The sequence below is a fragment of the Nicrophorus vespilloides genome, unplaced genomic scaffold (genome assembly GCF_001412225.1).
Source record: "Nicrophorus vespilloides isolate i.1.1-1 unplaced genomic scaffold, Nicve_v1.0, whole genome shotgun sequence".
In the NCBI taxonomy this organism is placed as follows: domain Eukaryota; kingdom Metazoa; phylum Arthropoda; class Insecta; order Coleoptera; family Silphidae; genus Nicrophorus; species Nicrophorus vespilloides.
The window spans coordinates 56,709-81,256 of NW_017097398.1; the positions used below are offsets into that span (position 1 = coordinate 56,709).

The 24,548-nt window shown below is 28.8% G+C and overlaps 1 protein-coding gene across 1 annotated transcript in view; it reads left to right on the forward strand.

Annotated features, from left to right (window-relative positions):
* The window catches only part of LOC108559995, a 26,320-nt gene extending 3,195 nt beyond the window's left edge, over positions 1-23,125 (forward strand). Inside the window, exons 2-3 of the mRNA XM_017917401.1 lie at positions 13,320-13,402; positions 21,203-23,125. Of these exons, the coding sequence (XP_017772890.1) occupies positions 13,355-13,402; positions 21,203-22,879 (1,725 nt within the window). The 5' untranslated portion in view covers positions 13,320-13,354 and the 3' untranslated portion in view covers positions 22,880-23,125. The remainder of the gene's footprint in view (positions 1-13,319; positions 13,403-21,202) is intronic.
* Positions 23,126-24,548: the final 1,423 nt, after the last annotated feature.

Here is a 24,548-nt window from a genome sequence, read left to right on the forward strand (position 1 = left end):
GTGGATCTGTCATAATCGTTTGGTAAACTTTCGTACGAAATTTGTATATGGAGTGTGAAAAGCGCATTTACAAATAAAGAGGAGCGCGTGTTTGTTGATGGCATCCGAGAGTTCTTAAATAAGTGCTAAGAGTTACTGAATGGATGCTGGCTGTTGCCTCTGGGATCTTGACTAGAAGAACTTGACCCGTGCATATTGACCCGACCTCATGGCCGAGTAAAGCCAGACGCGGCGACTCCTTCGTGCTTCACACATACACGCGCAGGCAAATACAAACACACAAAAGCCGGCAACTTCATTCTCATATTAAACCAACAATAAACAATTTATACGCTTTCAAATGCAAAACTAAATCTGTTCTCTCTCGTGAGTTTCCTCTTCGCCGTACTCAGCGGCTTTTGTTCCTACATTAGCATACAAATTCTTTGACACAAATAAACGTAATACATACGTACTGTTTTTTTTTAAATATTATTATTTGTTCTCTCCGCGACCAACGACATTTATATAATAGATAATTATAATAATTAATGAACAGTATTTTGTAATTCCGCGTATACAAATAAATCGACTATACTTTCAACAGTATAGTCGATTACCGTAATTTTCGGACTATAGGATGCATTTTTAACACAAAAAGGTAATACAATCATTGATTTTTATATTGGAATCATTTTTATAGATTACTAATTTGTGTATACATTTTACGAATTTCAATAGTCACATTAACTATTTTTAAATAAACAATAACATAATTTGAAAGCTTAATTAATTAATTTGTTGTAATAAGTTTACATAAGTATTGTTATGATTGTATTTTTTAAGAATTTTTCCTAATTTAAAAACTTTTTATATTGTATAAAACCTTGTATAAAAACATACTTAAAATATTATTATTATTCAATTGAATTCATTTAATTGTGATTTTGATATAATATAGAAATACAAATATTAAGTAGACTAGGAATGTTATCAAAATATAAGACAATTGATATGAAAAGAAGTAATTTATAATTATAACATATAATTTTTATTTATTCGTATTATTATATAATTGGTATATTATGTATGCCTTGCATAGTGAAGGTTATACGTTTCGTCAATATCCAATATCAATAAAGAGACATGAATGTATAGAGAAAAAAATAATAATTTATGTACAATTTTTAGTTTGCTCAAATAAAACATAATTTCACTTATCGAAGCCCTACTATGCGAGGTATTGCTGTATTCATTGCAATCGCATGTGCATTTATATTTCAATACTATCTTCATGTTCAAATTGAAGAATCTATAACATATAATTTTTGTTTATACGTATTATTATATAATTGTTGTATTATACTTCGCATAGTATTATACATTTCACCAATATCCTGCACTATTTGAAACCGGACTAATAGAAAGACTGTATAGAGAAAAAAACGATAATTTATGTATAATTTTTTAGTTTGCTGAAAAAAAAATATAATTTCTTTCAAAATTCTCAAATCGTCCTATAGTGAATTCCCACTGATCGAAGCCGTACTATGCGAGGTATTGCTGTAGTGTGCAAATTGATGGAACCTAAATATTTAGCAGACCAGATGATTAAAAGTATAATAATAATGAGAAGAACAAAAAAAATGTATAATGTAATCGTTTATTTGGTACAAGTATGTAGGTCGAACATCACTAAATGCAGATGGCAAGCAGAAGAAAAACCAAGCCCAGTTGATCATCGTCATTATTATTTTAATTTAATTAAGTATCGTGGCATGTGGTATTCTCTATAATTAGCAGCTGTTAATAGAGCGCTTTGTTTCGATTCCAACAAATATAAATCTCTATGGAAATAATCGATTTAAAAAAATATTGCTTTTTTTTATTGGGTCAATTCATAATATTACAATTTTAATTAAATGTTTTTTTGTATTCATTCACAATCAATTATTAATTAACATTCATATATTTTCATCAAATATAAGTAATTACTTAATGCTAATGTTATTAAGTTATATTACAATATTGTAGAATATAGTAATTAATAAATAGATTTACATTTAGTTTATCAATACCTTTAAGAAATTATTATTATATAAGTTGATATCAAAATGATTTACATTCAAAAGATTTGTGATGATTACAAGCATATTTTCTGCTTTTATTTCAATATATTTGTTTCATTACCATTTACAGTTTTATTATAATGTTTTTGATAAATCATATTTTAAAGATAACTTATCGCTAATTTTTTTAAAACAATTTGCTATAGTGTCGATTTTAAATAAATTTTATACACAAATTATTATATTTCTATTAATATTTACAAAATTCATAATAATTTATCAAAAAAGTATCATGCAAATACATATTAAAATTTTCTAAATACTAAACTAAATATTTAGTGAAATATCGTTGCTTAAGAAAGACTATGGTTGATAGTCTTTTGGGACCAATACAAAATTATGTAAAATTATGATATATTCTGAAAGTAAAGCAATGTGAATCAGTATAACTTCTAATATTTATGAACTTGTAGTAAAACGGACATGTTTTGCTGAATGATTATACATTTGATCCGTTGAAAACAGAGAACATTTATCATTTATACACGTTTGCATTATAATATTACAATCTATACATATTAAGTTTATTAATTTAGTTTATTTAAATCCAAGTGGAGGATAAATTACGAATTTATTAGATGGAACAGCACGTAATAAATTGTACGTTTAATAAGCGTAGAATTATTAATACCCGAGATTTATTGACTATAAATTTACAGGAAAGAGACATTTACATGGCGGAGAGCTTAAGTTCTTTCATTCAAATAAACATTTACAGTCGAATGGTAATCATAAATTTGATTAATTTTCTTTACAATTGTTTTTTATATCAATTATCATTTTTTTTTATTACATCAACAATTAACAAGTATTCATTCGAATAAAATTTTTAATTTCAACAAAGATTTATAAATAAAGCAATACCTCGCATAGTCTGGATAATCGGTTTCGTCAATATCCCAGTCCAATTGAGGACTAAAATAGTCTTGATTGGGTATTGCAATTGTTGAAGTACATTAATACCTTGCATAGTCCGGTTTTGGTCATTTAAATTCAAAATAAATTATGAAGCAGAAAAAATGTTTTATTATAATTACAGCAATACCTCGCACAGTCCGGATAATCGATTTTGAATATTGAAGTACGCTAATACCTCGCATAGTCCGGTTTTACTCAATCCGGAATTATTATTATTATGCATTTCTGTTTTTATTTGCAATAATACTTCACAATTAGATAAAATTATTTTTAATATAAATGAGAAATGCGAATGCTTAAAATAATTGATTTAAAATCAATGTGAGGCAAGGTATAAATGAGATGGTCGAGTTGGCAAAAACTTAATTAGTTTTAATTAGAGTGACACTTGCATGTGACACTTTCATTAAATCCGTGCATTTAATCATCGCGCGGAGCTGTCGATAAATTACATTCTCAATTAGGATTTAGTCGGTTCTGATGTTTGTTGGGTCTCATATTACGGTTAGTTTATTATATATCGCGTAATAAAAAGTAATCGCATTCATCACGATGATCTTGTCTACTCGGTTACGGTATTCGATTGGATCCGGTACAAGTTGTCACCATCCACTTATTCCGTTTGTACCGAGAATTGATTCCTGATGCTACACCTCACTAGCCCACATATGTATAAATGCTTTCAACTGATTTATACAATTTTTTGTATCTGTTTTTCTTTTCTTTATTTCTCCCTCATCAGACCTTTCTCTCTATAAGTCGTATGTGCATCAGCATGCATGTCTCGGTTTATTTCAGTAATTACGAAATTAAATTAAAGACCCACTTTTTCGAGACGATGATAAATAGGATGGAGAGAAGAAGTCTTGATTCGTGCCATCATCTGCGTCGTCTGAGCATATGGTCTTAATTGTTTGCAACACATTTCACTAGGTTAAGTGAAGGGTACATTTTAATTTTAATGACCATAATTATCATAAATATCGAATCGTCCATGTATGCATTCATACTAGTTTTTGCATCGCTCTTCCAATACTATCAGACCGTTACTTTCTTACTTTGATTATAGTATTAACAGTAAAATTTTCTATTTTCATATCAAAATTGTCAAATTTAATAACCGAAATATATACCTATTCCCGAACTAATCGAGGAATTTAAAATCTCATAAAAATAAACTGCATGAAGAGCCTGTATTAACTTTTATTTTATCTATTAAAATTTATTATGTTCTGGAATTATGTAACCGGACTATAGTGAATCCGCATTATGCGAAACATTACTGTAAATGCTCTTTGAAACGTTTTTTATGTTACGATTTTAATTATTAAAACGTTAATTTATTATTTATTTTTTTCTAAAAATATAACTTATAAAAATTATTAATATCAATATTATATTAATAATTTTCAACTATTTTTTTTATATACGTTAAAACCGTATGAAGTAATATAAGTATTGTGGAATTATAACATATAATATGTTAAATAATTGGTTTTAAATGAAACAATTTGTAATATTGTTGGTATTGAAATATCTTTTGAACATAAACATTTCTTTGAAGTTTGATAACTTACGAAAGTTAATCAATTAATTATATTATTCTTTGTCAGCTTTGTGTAGTAACTGTTATAGCAACTAAGAAGATTTTCTTATGGTATAATATAATTTAGGAAGTATTAATAATGATAACAACTACGTGTCATACTATTTTTATGTCTATTCAAATGTCAACTTATATAATATTTTTTAAACATTTTTATGTTTGAATCTAAGCCATTGAATCAGTTTATTTGATAAATAGTTTACATAATTAAGAATATAACAAATATGTTAGATTGTCTACACATGTTGTAGATAAATGGTTTTATATTAATAATACATATTAATAAGATTGATCATTTGGAAAGAGTGAATGTTTCATTTACCTCTACTTGATTAATGATTGTAATAAAGAAGGTCAGTGACATTTATCGGTGCTTGAACATGACTTGTTTATGGTTGTCATACTCTGGTGGTAATTTTAACTCCTTACTGCATGATCTTTTAACTACACAAAAAGAAGTTGTACTAGAAATAAGCAACAAAACGATTAATGTTGGAAACATATGCCTATAATTGATGGCATTCTCCTCCATTCCTAGATAGACCTTTATAATTAATGTACAAATAAAGCAACAGCATTTATTAGGTTTTACTACCTAAGTCCTTTTTCAGAAAATTTTCAAAAATGTATTTCTAGCAATAAATAATATTTATTTCTGATTTAAATCACTTTGTTAAGAAATTATATTCAAAGTGATTTTATGCAAATATTTTTAGATTCATTTATTAAGTTTTAACTATATTTTTTATATTTACGACATGTAAAAAAGTATTATTTTGATACGAATATTATTATATTAATTAACAATAATTCAGTGAAATTGTGATAATTGTATAATTAGATAAATAATTATGAACAAAAAAGTATGAAGTAAAATCTAAACCGAAATCAAATGATTAATTCAATTTTCAATCATAAACCTCCAATTTCAATGCATTTTATAACAAATATTTTAATAAATAAAGAAAAAAAAAATATTGTTGAGTTCTTGGCATTCTTTCAATGCACTTAATTGTATATTAAAATAATTTGTAATTTTATGTCGAAAATAATACATTTTTTTGATCAATTAAAATTACAAATGTGAACAATTTTTAAAAAATTAATATAATTAGTAAAATTTGTTGTTTGTGTAAGTTTTATACTGTATTTTATTAATCATTAAGTAGGTCACATCAGATACAATCTGGAATACGTCAACCATACGAAAGATGCTACACGTGAAAACACTAATTCTATTATAATGTTCCATCATAAATCAGTAACCGTGAAATTTAATTTAAACGTTCACATTCTTTTTTTTCTTCTATTTGCAACTTAATTCTATTAAGGAAAATAAGGTTATATTCAAATCGATGCAATCAGAATAGATGAAACGTCGTCCAGTTGATAGATACAAACGATTTAACCTTATTCTTACCTAGTTTTTCTTTTATTGTTTCCTCTTTCTTCTTCTTTTATATATATTTTTTTTTTCGTTCTTTCACTTCGTACTTTTTAACTTTATGGCACACTCCACACACAGCATTTAATAATTGGCTGCACGTAACGTTCTATTGCGTTAATCTGTTCCGCTCGTACATCTGGTAATTGAGTTATTATTTCCGTATCCACGTCTAAATTTGTAACACGACATCGGATTATTTCAGTATGAAAACTATTCCATAATTAAGGTGATTCGTATGCACAGGCCGCATCGCCGAAAACGCTCTAATTGTTTCCTATTAAATGGAACGACGGTGAATTAGTACCGCATTTGCATGGAAATCAAACAGGATATTAACATAATTTTAAATAGAGACATTTCCATTAATGACGTACTTGATGAGATTTCGATTTAATACTGTAAACAGGCATTTGCTCTTGAGAGTCTATTAATTTGTTTCAACCTTGGCAACTACGTGATTGCGGATTTTGTCACATTCGATATTACCACATTCTTTTGTTTTGTCAACGTTTGAACACCTAACCTATATAGTTTTCTTTTTCTATGGACCTTTAATTTAGTAAAAAAAAATATGAATCGATTAGTTATTTTATGAAATAATTATGAAGAATTTACTTTTCTCTTTAAAATTATTACTAATAATTTTATTTCCTGTTCATATTACATAATGAATAATGGACACACATTTTTGCATTTAATCATTATGTAATATGAACTACTTAAAAAAAATCTTTAACATTACCTTTAAAATAGGATTTTTATACTTTCCAGTTTTGGGTATCAAATTTATTACCAAATAAATTATCAACCTTGATCTCAGTTATTTCTTTATCTAATTTAGAGTTCATAAAGTTATATTAATTATAATGATTTTTTTGCTGATATTATTAATAAAATAAATAAAGTATTATATATTACTTTATACAAATCAAAATTATCAATTAATTATTTAAAAGATTTAAACATTTACTGTTCATCATATAGAAATATCTTGCATAGTACAGTTTATCTGAGCGGTATCTATTTGAAACCGGATTAATTGATTAAAAACACATGAAAAGTGACTTAGTTGTGTAAAGTTTGTACAAAACAAAAATTAAGTAAATAAGCTCAATGAAAATTTAGTTTGTTTTGAAATTTTTCAAACCGTACTATAGTGAATCCGCACTGATCGAAGCCGTATTGCTGAATTTAATAAAAAAATTTAAATATTTACAATATGTCAACTTTGTATTCAATTATCTTTGATGAAAATTGATTCAAAAGATATATTTTTTAGTAAATTAATAATATTTCAGAACGAGGCTATGAAATGAGAAAAATTTATAAATAAAAGAAGTTCATAACAATTATTCATAATTTAATGAAATAACGTATAAATAATATAGCGAGTTGTAAAACAATCTTATAAATGATTTCTAATCTTAAGCTATGATCTATATATGTTAATATTATATTTAAAAAAATAATAAGATAAAATCTAAACAATATTATGTATTAATGAAAGTTCATTAATAACAGCAATTTCTCGTTCCATTATAAATCGATGATTGAAAGGTTGTAATTTGGTATTTCATTATAATAATATTCTTAATGAACTTTATCTCAGTTATTAATTGGTGGTAATTTCACTTCATTATATTTTTATAATGTGAAAATCTGATGTTAATGACTTTTTAAAAGTAGATTTAGGTCAAACTAGATTGATAGATTAAAGATTTCTGTAATTTCCAAACACATAACTTCAATTATTTTATTCAATTGTTCATTGCTGGTTTGAATTATTATGATAAATTTTAATGATTTTTTTTGATTAGATTTTTATACAATACAATTAATTGGTTTATTAAGAAAATTAATAATATTTAAAAGCGATATAAATCATTTCTTATTACAAATAAATTTTATTGAAGAAACCATAAATGTATATAAAATAAATATAGATGAATATCTTATAATATAAAAACACATAAATTATCGTAAATTGCTATAGGGTTTCCTATCCAATATTTTTTTTTGTTAAAATAGTTTTATTTTTTTGGTTGATATTCAATACTAACTAGGTACTTATCCAATATGTCATAAAAGAAGCGTTACTATTTTGTTTTAATACAAGAAATTCTGTTACAAAAGTCAGCTTAATTTAATTCAAAGTCATACAATTCTTTATTATTGAATAGAAAGTACCATACTATCACTTAAAAATACATAATTTTAATAAATTTAAGTACTAACATAAGTTTTTATTGTTTCGTAAAATTAATATTTATTATTCGAGATGAATAAATTTAATACTTTATATATTTCAGCGTGAAAGTTAAACAAGTTATAGTGTGAACGATAATTTGATGGGTGATATTCGTTCTAAGGACTTTCCTCTTGATAATTTCTTGTTCAATAAATCAAGTAGCAATAAAACATGGAATTCAAGCCTAAATATGTATCTTTTTATATTTAACAGTTTTTCTTGATTTGTAATTGGTTTGATTTTTATACAAGTTTTCTTAATTTAATTTTATGTTGATTATTAATTAAAATTAGTAATTAAGTCTAATACTAATAAACGATTTATATGAAGACATCATTTTAGTACTTAAATACTCATAATAAACATCACTGCAAGTATATAATTAATGCATCGTATGTGTTTCACTGTAGTAAATGCTGATTATAACTAATCACCATGCTCATTTACATATATGTTACGTCCATATTTGGAACGGGCATTTGTATTCGACGTGCGATTATCGAGAAAACTTAAATTCGAACAATTAATTACGACGTCATCATCTTCGTGCTATTTGCTACAAGTTCAAAATCATTACATGCTTTATCGTAACATGAAAACGACATTCTCTCAGATGACATTCGACCTGTGACTTTCCCGAACAAACAAAAAATTGATGTGATTTTCTTCTCTTTTTTTTCACAAACTGACGTACCCATTTATTCGCACCGCTTATTGAATTTTCCAGCAATTTATTCAAACGTGAGAATGGAAGACTTTCTTTCGGAATTATGTATATTAAACGTGAAGACAATGGGCATGTTTGAAAGTAGGATAACATCGTGTGGAAACAGGACGAATTGTGTCTCCTTTTTTTCATCTGGTTCGGATGTTTATTTTCTTCGCTCTGTTCTTATGCCATAAACCGGTATTTGATGATTAGTTAGATGACAGGCGCCTCCTTCGATGTTTATTATTTCTTTGGACGATGGATGCTAATGATTCGCGACGTAAATGTATAATGCCATTATGGTTTTATGAGGAACTTTCATTGCCGCAACTTCACCACGAGGAAATCAAGCGTTGCGAACGTTTTCATCATTTTAACCATTCATCGTGAAATTGAGTTCGTTTAATTTTTGTTCTACTCTTTATTTCTGCGCTTCGCTTAATCATTTTATTTTGTAATGTATAGCTTTATTTTATGAAATGACTAAGTGTACTTTATTCACCTATTATCTTAATATAAATTGAAATAATTCATTTTGGTCCAATTCAAATTAAAAAATATTATATTTTAGACATTTACTTAAATTTTATAATTTTAATTTATTAAATTTAAAAACTTTGGACACAATCACCAATACACCCTAGTATGTCCCCAATAGTGTCATACATAGTGATTTGAAAATGGATTCACACCCAAATAATCTAGCGGACAATCTACTAGTAAATCCACCACAAACATACATACTTAAAAAGTGCAAAATTCTAGACCTACCACATAGATTTAATTACATGACATTATATTCATTTACACATATGGATACTTAAGTTCCCCATCTTCATTATATTTGTAGCGCTAAAAAATTACTGTTATTTTAGTAGAAGTTAAAAAAAAACAATTGCTAAATTAAGTAATTAATATTGTTTTATCGTGAATTATTTTGTGACAATTTAATTTGTTGATGTTATAAAAGTAATTTACCTTTGAACGTATAAACTTTAAATCTTATTGTAGACTATTGAAAACCAATCGCACAGAAAATACAACATTATTGAATGTAAAATATATATAGAATTAATAATGTATACACTTTATACATTTCGGTGTTAAAGAATTTATGAATAAATACTATTATGGATGATATTAATTGTTAATTAAGAGCATATTCAAAGTGTCATAAAAGAAGCGTTGCCACTAGAAATCATTTGAATATAAAACGTCCAAATTTAGAATATTCAATTTTTTTATAAAAGTACAGAAAATACTATATTATTGAATGAAACTATATAAAGAAAAAATAAATTTTTAAAACTTTCTGTATTAAATTAAGTTTTTAGCATTCAACTTATAGCCCGAGATGTTGGCGGTTGTGAATGAACAATAAAAGTTAAAAAAAAAATAAATAAATAAGTTTTTATTCGGAAAATTGATATTCATGATTAGATGTAAATAATAGTAATATTTTAAACACTTTATACAATTCTGTGTCAAAGTTAAACAAGTTATGTTGTGAACAAATAATATGGATTATAGTAATTGCAAATTAAGGGCAAAAATTATGTTATAAAAATCTATTTCATTTGATATTTTCGCTTCTAAAAGTTCAATTTTATTATTGAATATTCAAAGTTTTAAAATTGTACCATATTATTGAATGATAGAAATAGAGCTAATAATGTTTCTGAAAATTGATATTCGTATAAATAAAACTATATACGTTTCTGTGTCAAAGTTAATCAAGTTTTGTTGTGGCCAATAATTTTACGGATGATAATGTGTCACAAAAAAGGATATTTAATATTACATTTGTTCTTTGAAACATTTTCTGCGTCGCAGTATTTGTTATTATAGATTTTGTATGTTAAAAAATAATAAATATAATATTGCAAAGATTAAAATTATTTGCATGCAACTGTTTGCAGAGATTTACATGTAAATAAGATGCTCGAAACCGCACCTTCGTAACGAAACAAAAAATAGAGCAATAACAACGTTGTCAAAGATAATGACTTAGCTTTATATACGATCGTCTACATTTCAATTGAAAGAAAGTATCAGCAGGACGCGAGCAAATGAACTAAACGGAAGTGTTTAATTTACAGTTCGTGATACAACCATATCAATCTGAACACGTGTAAATGTGCTATTGACATAAACGTAGCATGTTTAAATTGAATCATTAATTGAGTTGCTATATAAATGTACAGTTTGATAATTAACCAATTATACATTCTGAAATTTGTTAATTAATTTTAAGTGGATATTAAAAACTTTTAGATTAAAGTTTCTTAAATTTAAATTAAAATCTTACAATTTTTCAACTTTTTAATTTTCTCAAGTATTTTAAACTTTCTGATGCAAACAAGTTAAAGAAAAAAAAGGTAATTCATAATACATTTTTTTTTTAAAGATAACTAATACAGAAATACCTCGTATAATGCGGTTTCGATTAGTTCATATATTATTATCATTTAATAAATTTAAAATAAAATCTTATAATTTTTCAACTTTTTAATTTTCTCTAGTATTTTAAACTTTGTGAAGCAAAAAATTAAAGATTCTTCGAAAAAAATGAAAATCATAAGAAACATTTTTTTTAACGACAACAAATACAGTAATACCTCGCATAGTGCGGTTTCGATTAGTTCGTGTATTATTTGACAAAATGGATTCCAAAACATATTTTTTTTAATTAAATAATCTTTTATTAAATTGTTGAAAAGAAAAGCTCGTTTTCACGTTCTTAATTTGTTTTCCTTCTAATGGTATTTTGATGCAACCTCTAAGATTTGAGATAGTTTAACCGTTCTCAATTAAGAAAAAATAAATCACAAGACTTTTGATTTATAGCCGGCTTTCATGAGGTACGGTAAAAATGCTGATCTTTAAAGACCCGCGTGTGATAATCCATCACTTGTCTTGCTCTTACTGCATCACTAGGAGAGTACAATAATTGTATGTTTTAAGTGCAACACAAGTCGCTTTTGCGGTACATTCTGTGTGGTAAAAATAAATTATGTGTCAATCACGTGTTGAAACAAAAGGTTCTTATGATGATGAATTGGAGTATGCTAATGGTCATGTGAAAACGTTTCATGTGGTGGCCCCGCTTATTAGGCTGACACTTGTTAGAAAATTAGTTAATTACAATCGAGAACATTCTGATTAATTAGATACAAATGTATTTTCAATTAGCATTAGAAAATGGGTCATTGCATTTTTTGATAAAGTAAATCATTAATTCGTTTCATTCATTAGGAGGAACTAATAATGATTATAATTAAATATTAATTTATATTTGAAAGTTTACTATGGCAAAAAAACAGTTTTATTTCTATTATTGTGATAATGATAATATAGAACTGTGTTTCTTAACCTATGAATCGCGTTAAATGTTGCAATGTGACAGCTGTCATTTTACAACCCATTAGCCAAATGACAGTTGTGTGTCATAGTAAAACGACAAACAAAAAAAGTAAATAGAAATAATAATAATAATATATATACATTAATTTGTTTCATTCATTAGGAGGAACTAATAATGATTATAATTAAATATAAATTTTTATTTGAAAGTGTATTATGGCAAAAAAACAGTTTTATTTGTATTATAGTTATGATAATGTAGAACTGCGTTTCTTAATCTACGAATCGCATTAAATGACGCAAGATGACAGCTGTCATTTTGCAACCATTGGCAGCTGTCACTTTGTATCAAAAATTGTATGTTATAAACTATTGTGTCGCAGTACAATTACAAACAATAAATGATTAAAAGATTGATGAATTAAATATAACAATAAGCTTCTCTGTTTAAGATTATTTACTATTTTTAAAGTCGTGATCACGTGTAATTAGAAAAACATATTTAAAAAAAAATGAAAAATTCTTTATAGTAAGCAACTGTCGTTTTTTATCAATATTAATTAACATAATTATAAAACATTACAAAATTAAGACTTTAAATTGACAATAAATATTGTCTATCTATAAATCTATTTTGCTTAGTTGAAAGAATACTTCCATCTAAAAAACGTTACTACAATTACATCAACCGATTTACACAACAATTGTTACTTATCTAGCTTTCCAAATATGATGGATAGTATCCATAAATCAAGGTTTTCTTTAGCAAATTCCGTGCTGAGGCAATTATTATATAAATCTTCATTATATTGTTACACATTTTTTCATGCCTTGTTCAAAAAATGAATGATGGAGTGGAAATTATATCACAAAATACTAACATGTTTGTAAAATTATAAAAAATCTTTTTATATTTTCAGAGTAAAAAAGGAAGCCATTCAACACAGACAAGGAAATGAGGCTGCTGTACAGTCTCCTCTTCGCCAGCTTTTATATCCAAGGGGTATGTATTTCACTGTATTTATTATTAAATATAATTAAATCTAACTACAAATCTTGTTATAATGTATACAAAATAGAATAAATATTGGTTAATACAGTAGAAAATATACATTGAATAATAAATGATACATTACAATACCTCGAATAAAGCGGATAATCATTTGCATTTATTAGCACTATTCGAAAGCAGACTAATTGCATAAAAATAAACAGCACAAAATATAATTCCACTGTATAAAGGAAAAAATAGTATACTTAATATGCGCCTTCGAACAGCCACACTATGCGAGGTATTACTGTATTAGATTTTTTCACATTACGTTTAATTGGTTCGTTAGTTCTTTCAACTAAGACCACCCTGTCATTATCGAAAATAAAAAAAAAGAAAATAGAGTAGATTAGATTAGAGGTACAAGACACCTTTCCAAGAATTTGATTACTCAAAACTAGTCCTATTTCTTCAATAAACCAGTTCATCTAAAAGCACTCAACGTATTATTTTGTTTGTATTTAAAAAATAAATGTGGGTGTATATTAAACATGAGACACTTCTTACAAATGTGTTTGAATCAAATAAATCTCGTTACAGTTCACTCTTATTATCGTTCTTTAATTAGTTTTGTTGTTGTTGTTGTTGTAATGATGTCTTCGTCCGGAAATTACCGTGTTTACTATTTGGGTTGAGCAGTGAACACTATTACTATTTGCAATACGCACTGTTGCTCGGCTCATGCAAATAATAACAGTAAAAAGAAAGGTGTACACACTCGGTTTTCATAACTCGGCCGAATCACAATTTTAACCATTCTACGAATTGGGTTAATTGCTCTAGGATTGGTTATACATCGTATATTACCGATGTAAAACTATGATTTGGTATTGCTATATAATTAACGCCGATATAATACTTATGAAAAAGTAATGCATGAATGTTTAATAAAAAAAGTTTCATTGTTATTTTTGTGTTCTATAATTTCGAATTTAATGAAGTTGAAGAAAGTTTTCTAATACAATTATTTAGTTAATTAATTTACCTATAAAGTTACCTATCGAATACTATAACATACTAATTTAACCTCAACTAACTTAAATTAGTTAACATTTCAACAGTATTTATGAGGTTGTAATTATACAACAAGAATTATGTGATTTACACTATGACTTTGAAAGTTCGTATTAAAAAAAATAATAAATGGCAGAAAATATGACATGTGTCAACGCGAATTATCATTTTATTAAAAATTACATATATTTAAGATATATCGAAAGAATTATGTCATTTATGGAATAAAGCTAAATCTACTTATCATATGAATTCTATGTTTGATTTAAAAAAATATAATAAAAAATGATTGTTGATTTGAAAAATGTCAAATTTTGTCATTGCAAGGTGTTATTTTATTGAAACTGGATTTTGTGTGTAGTCACAGTGTAATTTGCATACGTTACAAAACTTTAAAGATAAATTTAAAAGTAACTCTAAATTTTGTTATCATATGGATTATCTGTTTTAAAAATTCTATATAAAAAATAATAATAGAAAAATAATAGTCTTTGATTAGTAAAATTCCAATTTGTAACAACAAGAAATATTTCTTAATTAAAAGTGGATTTAGTATGGAAAAATAAACTAAAAACCATATTTTTGATGACAAATTTAAGAATTAGTTATTTCACACAATAACAATATAAAATATAGAAAAAAAAATGCAAAATTCCTATATTTGTCAATGTAAACTGTCATTTTATTAAAAAGGGATTTAGTGTATATAAATTTGTATGTGTTACATAATTTCGAAGATGAACTTCATTGTAGTCATTCTTAAAAGAAAATAGGTCAAAATCCGGTATTTGATACCGATATGGTCAAGGTTTTCTGAATAACCTTGTTAAGGAGAATTTCATTTTCGACCGACTGACAGACATCACTTAAGCCTGGATTACACGGAGGCTCGTTCTGCTTGAAATATACGGGTTTTTCAACCAATCTGTGTCTGATATACTTTATTTGTTACCTCTTGGAAATTCATACCATCTGCTTCAAGTATTTTATAACAGCGATCTGTTATTGTTTTATAACACCACATTACAGAATTAATGTATGCCATACATTAAATTAATCGCATTTTATTATTTTAAAATATTTGATTTTGTAAGCGTGCAATTGATATAGTTAGTGTTCCACTATAATTGTGTTTTTTTTTTAAATAATTGATGTTTACTTTGTATGCTGTAAACGTTTTTGAATTCAACTGGTGCAAAGAACATTGTGTTATTATTGGATCGAAAGGTGAAGAAAACACGAAACGAAGACAAAGGAAATGCGTTTGTGCTGCAAATGCGTTCCTTCAGTCGCGTTCAAATTACGTAACGAGAAGCGATCGAATGGCGAGAATTGAGGATAGTAGCAGGATGTGTCGTGAACAGTTTGATTGACTCATTGCTGCTGGGTCGCGACACGAAGCCGATTCCATTACCAGAAGACCATATGTTTTCCACCATTTATATAAAAAAAAGTGTATATCTGAAAGAAGAACGATGGAAGATAAAAATAAAGAAACAGGAACAAAAGAAAAAAGTGTATCGGTTGGGTTTGTTTTCTTGTCTGTCGCTTTGGCTTAAAAATTCGACGATGCAAATAATAAACTGTCTCTTTGAGTGTCAGCTTTCTATTTACTAAAGGAATTTGCAGGATTCGTGTAAATTCGTGTTTTTTTTCGTATACTTAAAGAACTGAAAAAAATGTATAATATTAGTTCACATCTACATTTAAACTGTATAGTATTTTTCACGTTTTGTAATAACAGAAACGAAATATATTAGGATCTCTATTATCCCGCCTTTGGTCATGCCTTGATCCCATTATCCGGCGATTTGTTTCAATTTATGTTCCTATTGTGCCGCAATCGAAACCGAAGATAAATAACTTCGATCGGCGATAAATGTGTTATTATTATCATCGGCGATGCCGGCAATTTCCGGATTTGGTCAATTTAACAATGGATAAATCCGGATCATTAATATATTGATAAGGTCTGCAAAATAATGTTCACCTTTTGTTTTGTTTGTTGGCCTTTAGAAAACTGTATACATTATCTACTTATACCATTATTAGTCCTTTGTTATAATAATTAATGGTGATTGTATTTTATGTATCTAATATGGTATTTAAATATGACTACAGCTGTTTTCATAACCCAACTTCAATAAATACCTAGGTAATATATGTACACTATAGTCCGGTTAGAAAATTTCAAAACAAACTATATTTTAATTCAGTAAAATAAAAATAAATTCTCAAAAATTAGTACACTAAATTAATTGTACATACTATTTTTGCATGTGTTTAGTTCCTCGATTAGTCCGGTTTTATACAGTTGACTGAACCGATTATCCGTAACTATTTTATATTATTGATAGAAATAATCTATTTGTTTATTTTTAAGATCTTTGATATTTCTGTCCAAGTTTTCAATTTCTATTTTATTTGGAATTTTTTTTTATTAAAGTAATAAAGTATACATATTTAGTATTTTGCGATCAATTCAGGTAAAATCTGATTAAAAAAAAATACTTTGTATAAACAAAGTTCATGTAATTATAAATTTTATTGATTAATAAAATGTTTGAGAATGTAGTATGTATGAGATGTTTACGACTTAAACCTCGTACTCTTGATGCAAAGTTTAATAACCATGTCAATGTTACTACTGCTAGCCTCAATACTCACGTGTGAATGAAAGACAGAATGAACCTAATTGAGTACAGGATCGGTACTGAGCAGTATGTGGAGCGGTTTAAATTAAACGGTACGCGAAACTGACATCATTATATCTTTGACTTGTGATTTATGTTTTCATAATAAATGAATTCTATACAGAGAAATTTGTTTATTTCTTATTTTACATTAATTTCATGATAACAATAACGTTTATTGTAGCAGCAAAAAAACATAGATCTTTTCACCATTAGTTTATTTTTATTTCAAAAATATAAATCAATATTCAACTATAAATAATCTTTTATTGTGTTTCTACGTATATCCGCATAAATTTGCAATAAATTAACTATAATTTAGATTTTACTAAAGCAAATATTATCAATTTTCATAGTTATAATTTTTATGTTAGAAGTGAGTTGGGACATCATTATGTGATGGCAGTACTTAACATTTTGATAATTGTCAAAAAAAAACCATTTAAATTACTCATATTATTTGGATAGGTAACTAGTGTCACTTGTTTATAATACTAAATACCTAAATTTATTTAAAATATAAAATTAACTATATTATCAAAAAATAAGTAATGTTGAACATAATTAGAATAAAAATAAAGGACGTAAACTGTCAATTAAATGACAAATTATATAGGCCAGAGGTTCCAAAACGGGGCGCTGTGTCTTTACTACAAGGGCGCCGTAAAAGTTTAGGAACTCCTGATATAACGAATTGATCAAATGGAAAAAAAAAATATGACTGAAATAATTGACTTATATTTAACATATAAAAAGTAAAGAGATAATAATATTGTTTAAGTTGTTTCATTGCATAGTGCGGCGTCGATCAGTCCGGATTATAGCCTGGTTTGAAAATTGCTAAACAAACTAAACATTACTAGAATGAAACAAAAATAAATTTTAAAATAAATAATTAAGTCTCTTTTTGTATGGATTATTTTTATATCTATTTAGTTTCTTGATTCTCCGCATCTTGATATCTTAGTAACACCTAATTTTCAAATATTTATCAATCGCTATGCCAATTCAGCAAATGTAAATTTATCTTAAAACTTGAAAATAAAAAAAACTTGATAAAACTAGTGAAAATCTGTGGTCAACTCCAAGATTAGATCTTGCAAATGACATGTCAAAAAAGATATTAAAGCGAGGAACTGTTGAAAAATTCGTAGCAATTGCTTTTCTTGTACAACTTCAAACAAATATGGGTTGCGCGGCAAAAATATTGAAAAAAGCTGCTATAGATTGTGGTTCAAAAAGTAGGATACAAAATCTAAGTATTCTAATAATTGAAACAAAAACATTATCAGAAATATCTTATCTGTAGATGCTTGTTAATAATGACTACTTAGCAGATGTGCGTTAAGTAAATAAAGGTAACATTTCGCGGATCACATTAACATCTAGAGCAAGATAAGATATTTAAAGGATTCCGCTCGAATGGGATAATCATAAATTGGGTTGATCGAAATCGAAGCGAGAGTCGCGTTGTTTCATACGTACGGACATAATTTCGAAGATAGATCTACATGTGTTAAATATGTATTAAATGTTATTTTAACGGTATAAGTATTGGCTGTGAATTTCGGTGATGTGGCACAGTTTGGGTTCGGTGTTTAATTAACACGATGTGGAGCATGCAGCTCGAGGCAGGCCCGGACTGATAACGGTGACTTGACCGGCCGCCCGCAGGCCCAATTGACCCACACAAAAACATATACACAAGTATGAACGTATATACGCGCACACACACACTTATATTTATTTACAACGACGCCGTTGATCAATCACAGCCGACAACCCCCATCCCGGCCGTTTAACGTCTAGAACAAGAAGTGAAAGAAGAAGGAAACACGGACGAGTGAAAGAACGAACAAGATGACGATAATGATGATGACGGTGGTCGTGGTTGTAACGAAGAATAAGAAGAAGATGTTCAAGAGTGAAAGAAGATCGAGATGGAACTGGCAGAGGAGAGAGGCTAATCTCGGTACATTAAATAACACTCACACACGAATGTGCGTTTCCTTCTCTTTTTTTTTGTTTTGATGAGAGAGACTTTATCCATCTCTAAAACATATCCTAAGAACGCTCCAGGTAAAAGGAACATCCAATCCAACGGACTCAAATAATTTATGATCAGAACTGGCTGAACAAAATAAATAAAAAAATAAAATCGAAGATACGCATCTACGTTCTTCGGAATCGTAAACGTATTTGTATGTAATACGCTTTTGCATATTCAATTTTCAAAGCAGAGATTAAACGAATAACGTTTTCACCGACTTTACGATCATTGGAATCTACATGATGATAATGATGATGATGGTACATCTTTCGAAGGTCATCTCATTTATTTATGTGGTGTAAATATTGTACAACTTCGTAGTAAGCGTGTACCCTTTGGGCAGATATTTGTACTACTTACAAACTGGTTAACCGACAACTAGTCGACGTTTATGTTTTTCATCTTTCTTCGCATTCGTAATAACAAAAAGCAAATTATGAGTATTTTTTTGCACAAGCAATAACATATTCTTGGAATCGGAACACCGTGTATTTTCATTAAGCTTTGAACAATTTCGCATATTATGTAATGTTTACATTCGAATACGCATTTATGAAAATATTTACCTTCAATTTAATACAATTTTCATTCAATTAATAATTTATAAATGACAAATTAGAATTTTGCGATCATATACGATTTGTAACTAAACAAGAAAACGTTATTTTTGTGACCTTTTATAAAATGATACAATTATAAAAATGATATATATTTATATATATAGAATATATAGAAATATAATTATTACATAATTTTCCACACATTTCCATATAAGTTGTCATAAATACTTAATTTACAATTTGACATATTCTCACTGGATTTCAATATTAAAAAAAAAAACTTAGTTTTGAAAAATATGGTTATAATATGAATATTTGTAAATTTAAATTGAAAAATGATTAAAATTCTAATGATACTAAATGAACATAAACTTAATAAAGTTTAAGAGATTAATTTGAATATTCAAGCACATTAATGTACTGTAGTACTTAAGAGAAAATTTAAAAAATAGTATATAAAATCAAGGCACTCCTCAATTCTAAATCGATGTTTTTGATGACACAAAAAATTATATATATTTCTTTGAATATAGTATAGTAGTTTTTGAAGGTATGAAATTAATTTGTAAAGTCTGAAATAGAGAAATTACAATTTGTATATAGAAATGTATTTTTTTTATATCTACAAACACATTGGAAAGTATTCAACCAGTAAAGTCAGGGCGAATGCAATTATTGTAAATATTTAGATTGGCTTGAAAACCTATGAAATGTCGTTTAATTTGTGAGGCTGTGTTTACGCGTTAATTATAAATTGCGGATCGTACATACTTACATAAACACGTAACCGAGTCTGACACGTACGGTGCGCACGATTATGTAATTACATTGTACATAAATAATCATTTATCATGAATTAGCATGCGGCACAAAGACTCTTTGACATATTAATTATTGTTCCATTTCCTGCCTTATTAAATATTCACACGTTAGCCGTTTAGTAGAAATTTCTACGCAATTAAAGATGCGGTCGTCCTTAATATAGATAGAGATAAATGCTCGTACTGTTCAGAAAATATTCTGATCGTTTCAATTACGTGTCCTTATTAAGTAATTCTATAAACGTCGTAAAAAGTGTATCACGTTTTTTTTTTCGTGTGAAGATGGGGTTACTGTTATGAGCGCAATTAGAACAATTCGTTTTATTTGTACACACACATCCGTCTTGATTAGTAGTATAGTAAATACATTTTTCCGGGTGGCTCCTATGAGTTGATGAATTGGAGTCAATGGATTCTAGTTTTTGAGTGTTTGATGAACAAACGACAAGAGGTGCGGTCTTCGTTGGCCGACTGACCTGTCCTTGCGAGAGCCTCGTTACCGTCCCACCGGGTTTATAAGATGCTTATAAGATATTACCTGTAATATAATATAAGATAGTTGATGTGATTTATAAGATATTACGCTAATACTGAGATTATTTTTGTGTTTTCAGCTGGTGCTGCTGGCTACCAGTGAGGAGATCGATGTCGTCGAAGCCATACCCAGCTCCGAGGAGATCAACGACCATGCGATAGCGAAAGACCGCGAGGACTCGGACTCTAATCCGGATCAACTAGCTTTGGAATCGGATCAGGAGAAGCCGCCGCAGAAGCAGTCCTACAATGGGCCTCCGCCTCCGCCACCCAGGAACAACATTAATCGCGTCAGCACCGGCCACCACAACATTCCCTTGCAGCATGGAAGCGGTAAACCATTTGGAATCCCGAAACCCGGTTTCGACCATAAACTCTACAATGGACCACCGCAGAAGCAGGCGATGGATAAGTACGGAACGAGTGGCGGAGAGATTTGGCCAGCCCCGGTTCCCGACATGCCGAAAATTATTTCGTTGGACGTTAAATGCGAGAAGAACCTGATGAAAGTCTACGTCGGTTTCGATAAACCATTCTACGGTATAGTCTTCAGCAAGGGGCATTACAGTAACGCGCATTGCGTGCATTTACCGGCCGGCCTCGGCAGAACATCAACGCAATTCGAGATCGGAATACACGCTTGCGGAACTTCTGGTAACACCGAGAACGGTCTTTACGGTTACGGAGCAGAATCTGGTTCTGGGACGTTCTTCGAAAACATCATCGTCATTCAGTACGATCCGCAAGTGCAGGAAGTTTGGGATCAGGCGAGGAAATTGCGCTGCACGTGGCACGACCAGTACGAGAAATCGGTAACTTTCCGTCCGTTCCCCGTTGACATGCTCGACGTGGTCAGAACCGATTTCGCCGGAGATAACGTTGGATGCTGGATGCAGATACAAGTAGGAAAGGGACCGTGGGCCTCTGAAGTTTCAGGATTAGTTAAGATTGGTCAGACGATGACCATGGTGTTAGCTATTAAAGATGACGACTCCAAATTCGATATGCTCGTGAGGAATTGCATGGCGCACGACGGTAAACGCGCTCCCATACAGTTGGTCGACCAGAAGGGTTGCGTGACTAGACAGAAACTGATGTCTCGCTTCACAAAGATCAAGAACTTCGGCGCCAGCGCCTCCGTCCTCTCCTACGCTCATTTCCAGGCCTTCAAATTCCCGGACAGCATGGAGGTACACTTCCAGTGCACCATTCAGATTTGCAGATACCAATGCCCAGATCAATGCACCGACGTTCCACCAGGAAGCATTCACGGTGGACTGCATAACAGCTTATTGGATGTATCTGCTCATAACATTGCTGAATCTGCATACGGACCACCACCACCATTACCACTGGAAGCCTTCTTGCATGGTGGAAGACCCAGGGATGAGAGGAGAGCCAGAAGAGCCGTAGACCCGAACGACCCAGAGAAAGAAGTCGGAGTGAATAGGGTGATCCGCGTCGTATCCACCGGAGATTTGACCTTCTCCTTAGACGAAAACAGCACGACATCGACGGCCCCGACCATGGTTTTCCCAGCCAAAGACGAGATTGCCAACGCCGGCCTCATCTGCATGACCACACCTGGTTTCGCCGTAGCCTTAGTCGTTTTATTAGCTATTTTAATAGTATCCTGCTTGATGTCGGCATTCTTGTGCGTCCGCCTGAGACCCTTCGGCGACGACAAAAGCCAAACCTTCGCGAAATCCTATCCAAAAGATAAGAAAATGGAAACCAAAAACTGCTTTTACTCGTAGACCAACGTGATTTTCAATATTTATTTGTTTTTGTTTTATATAGTAAAGGCTACATTCTTAATCGGAAGAAATATATCATTTATAACGCCACCCCGAATTGGCGCTCGTTATAAGTAATATTTTTCCAGAAGATCAAGCATCGTATCCAGAAATTAACAGATTCTTCAGTTTTTTGGAAGGATTTCTTCGTATTAGAAATAAGGTTACCCCTATTTAAAGAAAAAAAATAATCACACACGTATAAATGACCGCTATGTTATGTATTTTTTTGTTGTTGAACTATAAAAAATAAGTATGTGCTATCATAAAAATATTTAACACGTTAATGTAAATATACATGTTTTTCTATGTTTAAAGAAGAAAATTTTTTTGGAAATGGTTTCGGTCGGTTTTGGTTATTCAAAAATATTTTTAAAATAAAAACGAGAAAAGATATATTATGAATTTAACATGAAGAAAGAAATATATAGACTAAACGTAATTATAGTTAAGATTTAGTCCCTATTTATTTATTGATTATTTATTTGCTGATTTTTATTATTATTTATTTTTTATGAAAACAGTACTTATGTACCTGTCTTAGAATATATATATATATATATAATATGTATGTAATTTATTTATTGAAAAAAAAGATGTGTTATCAAAAGACAAGAATTCAGTACATTATTTTTTAAATATAAACAAAAAGACAGAAACATGTTTGTCGTAACAATAATTTTCTTAATTAGAAATAAACGAACCAAAAAAAAAATATAATAAAAAAAACATCAAAAAACAAACAAAACTGTGTAACAAATAATAATTTTATTTCCCTCATTGCCTAAACTCTAAATAAAAAAATCATTTATATATATTTACATTGTATAGCCTCGTATAATTTCTCTTCTTACAGGAATTACAGAAGAAAATCGTTAAAACCTATGTCAATTAAAACTAAGATAATAATAATATTAATATAAAAAAAACACACAAAACAAAATACATTGAGCAATAAAGAAATAATTAATATTGGCCGCCTATTATAAATCCTCCACCCGTAATATCTGAATTTCCTGTCACATTTATATTTATACATATTATTGCGTTAATTAATAATTCTTGGCGACATTTTCGAGACGTTTATTTTCATTTAATTGATAATACATTGAAAGTTAGATAACTAGATAAATACATTTTTTTTAAATATTTTTACACACGAATGTAATAGCAGTAGTAGCAGATTAACTAAACTTAATTGAAAAAAAATACTATACTTAACATGGATACACTTAATACTGTACACTTGCAATTAAGAGCTGCCGTAGATAGTTTAGGGAGGTAAGTAAACGGACTTATTTTTCAACGTTTTGTTTATTTATAATTATAATTCTAAATAGTTAATAATTTAAACCATCAACCAAAGCTCCAATATTGTATCCTCGTCTCGGAAAATTAAATAGACGTGGATTCTAATACAGACAACTTACATTTTACATTCCCAAGTAAAAAAAATAAACTCCCAAAATTAACTAAATTATCCGGCAGCACCTATCTATCTATCTATCAGACACTTGCAGTAGCGACTTTTAAACGAACATAATATTAATATATGTAATGTGTTTTAAATTAAATGCGAATAATTAACAGCGGAGTACGAATTCCGCTTCGTTTAGGCACTATTGACGCA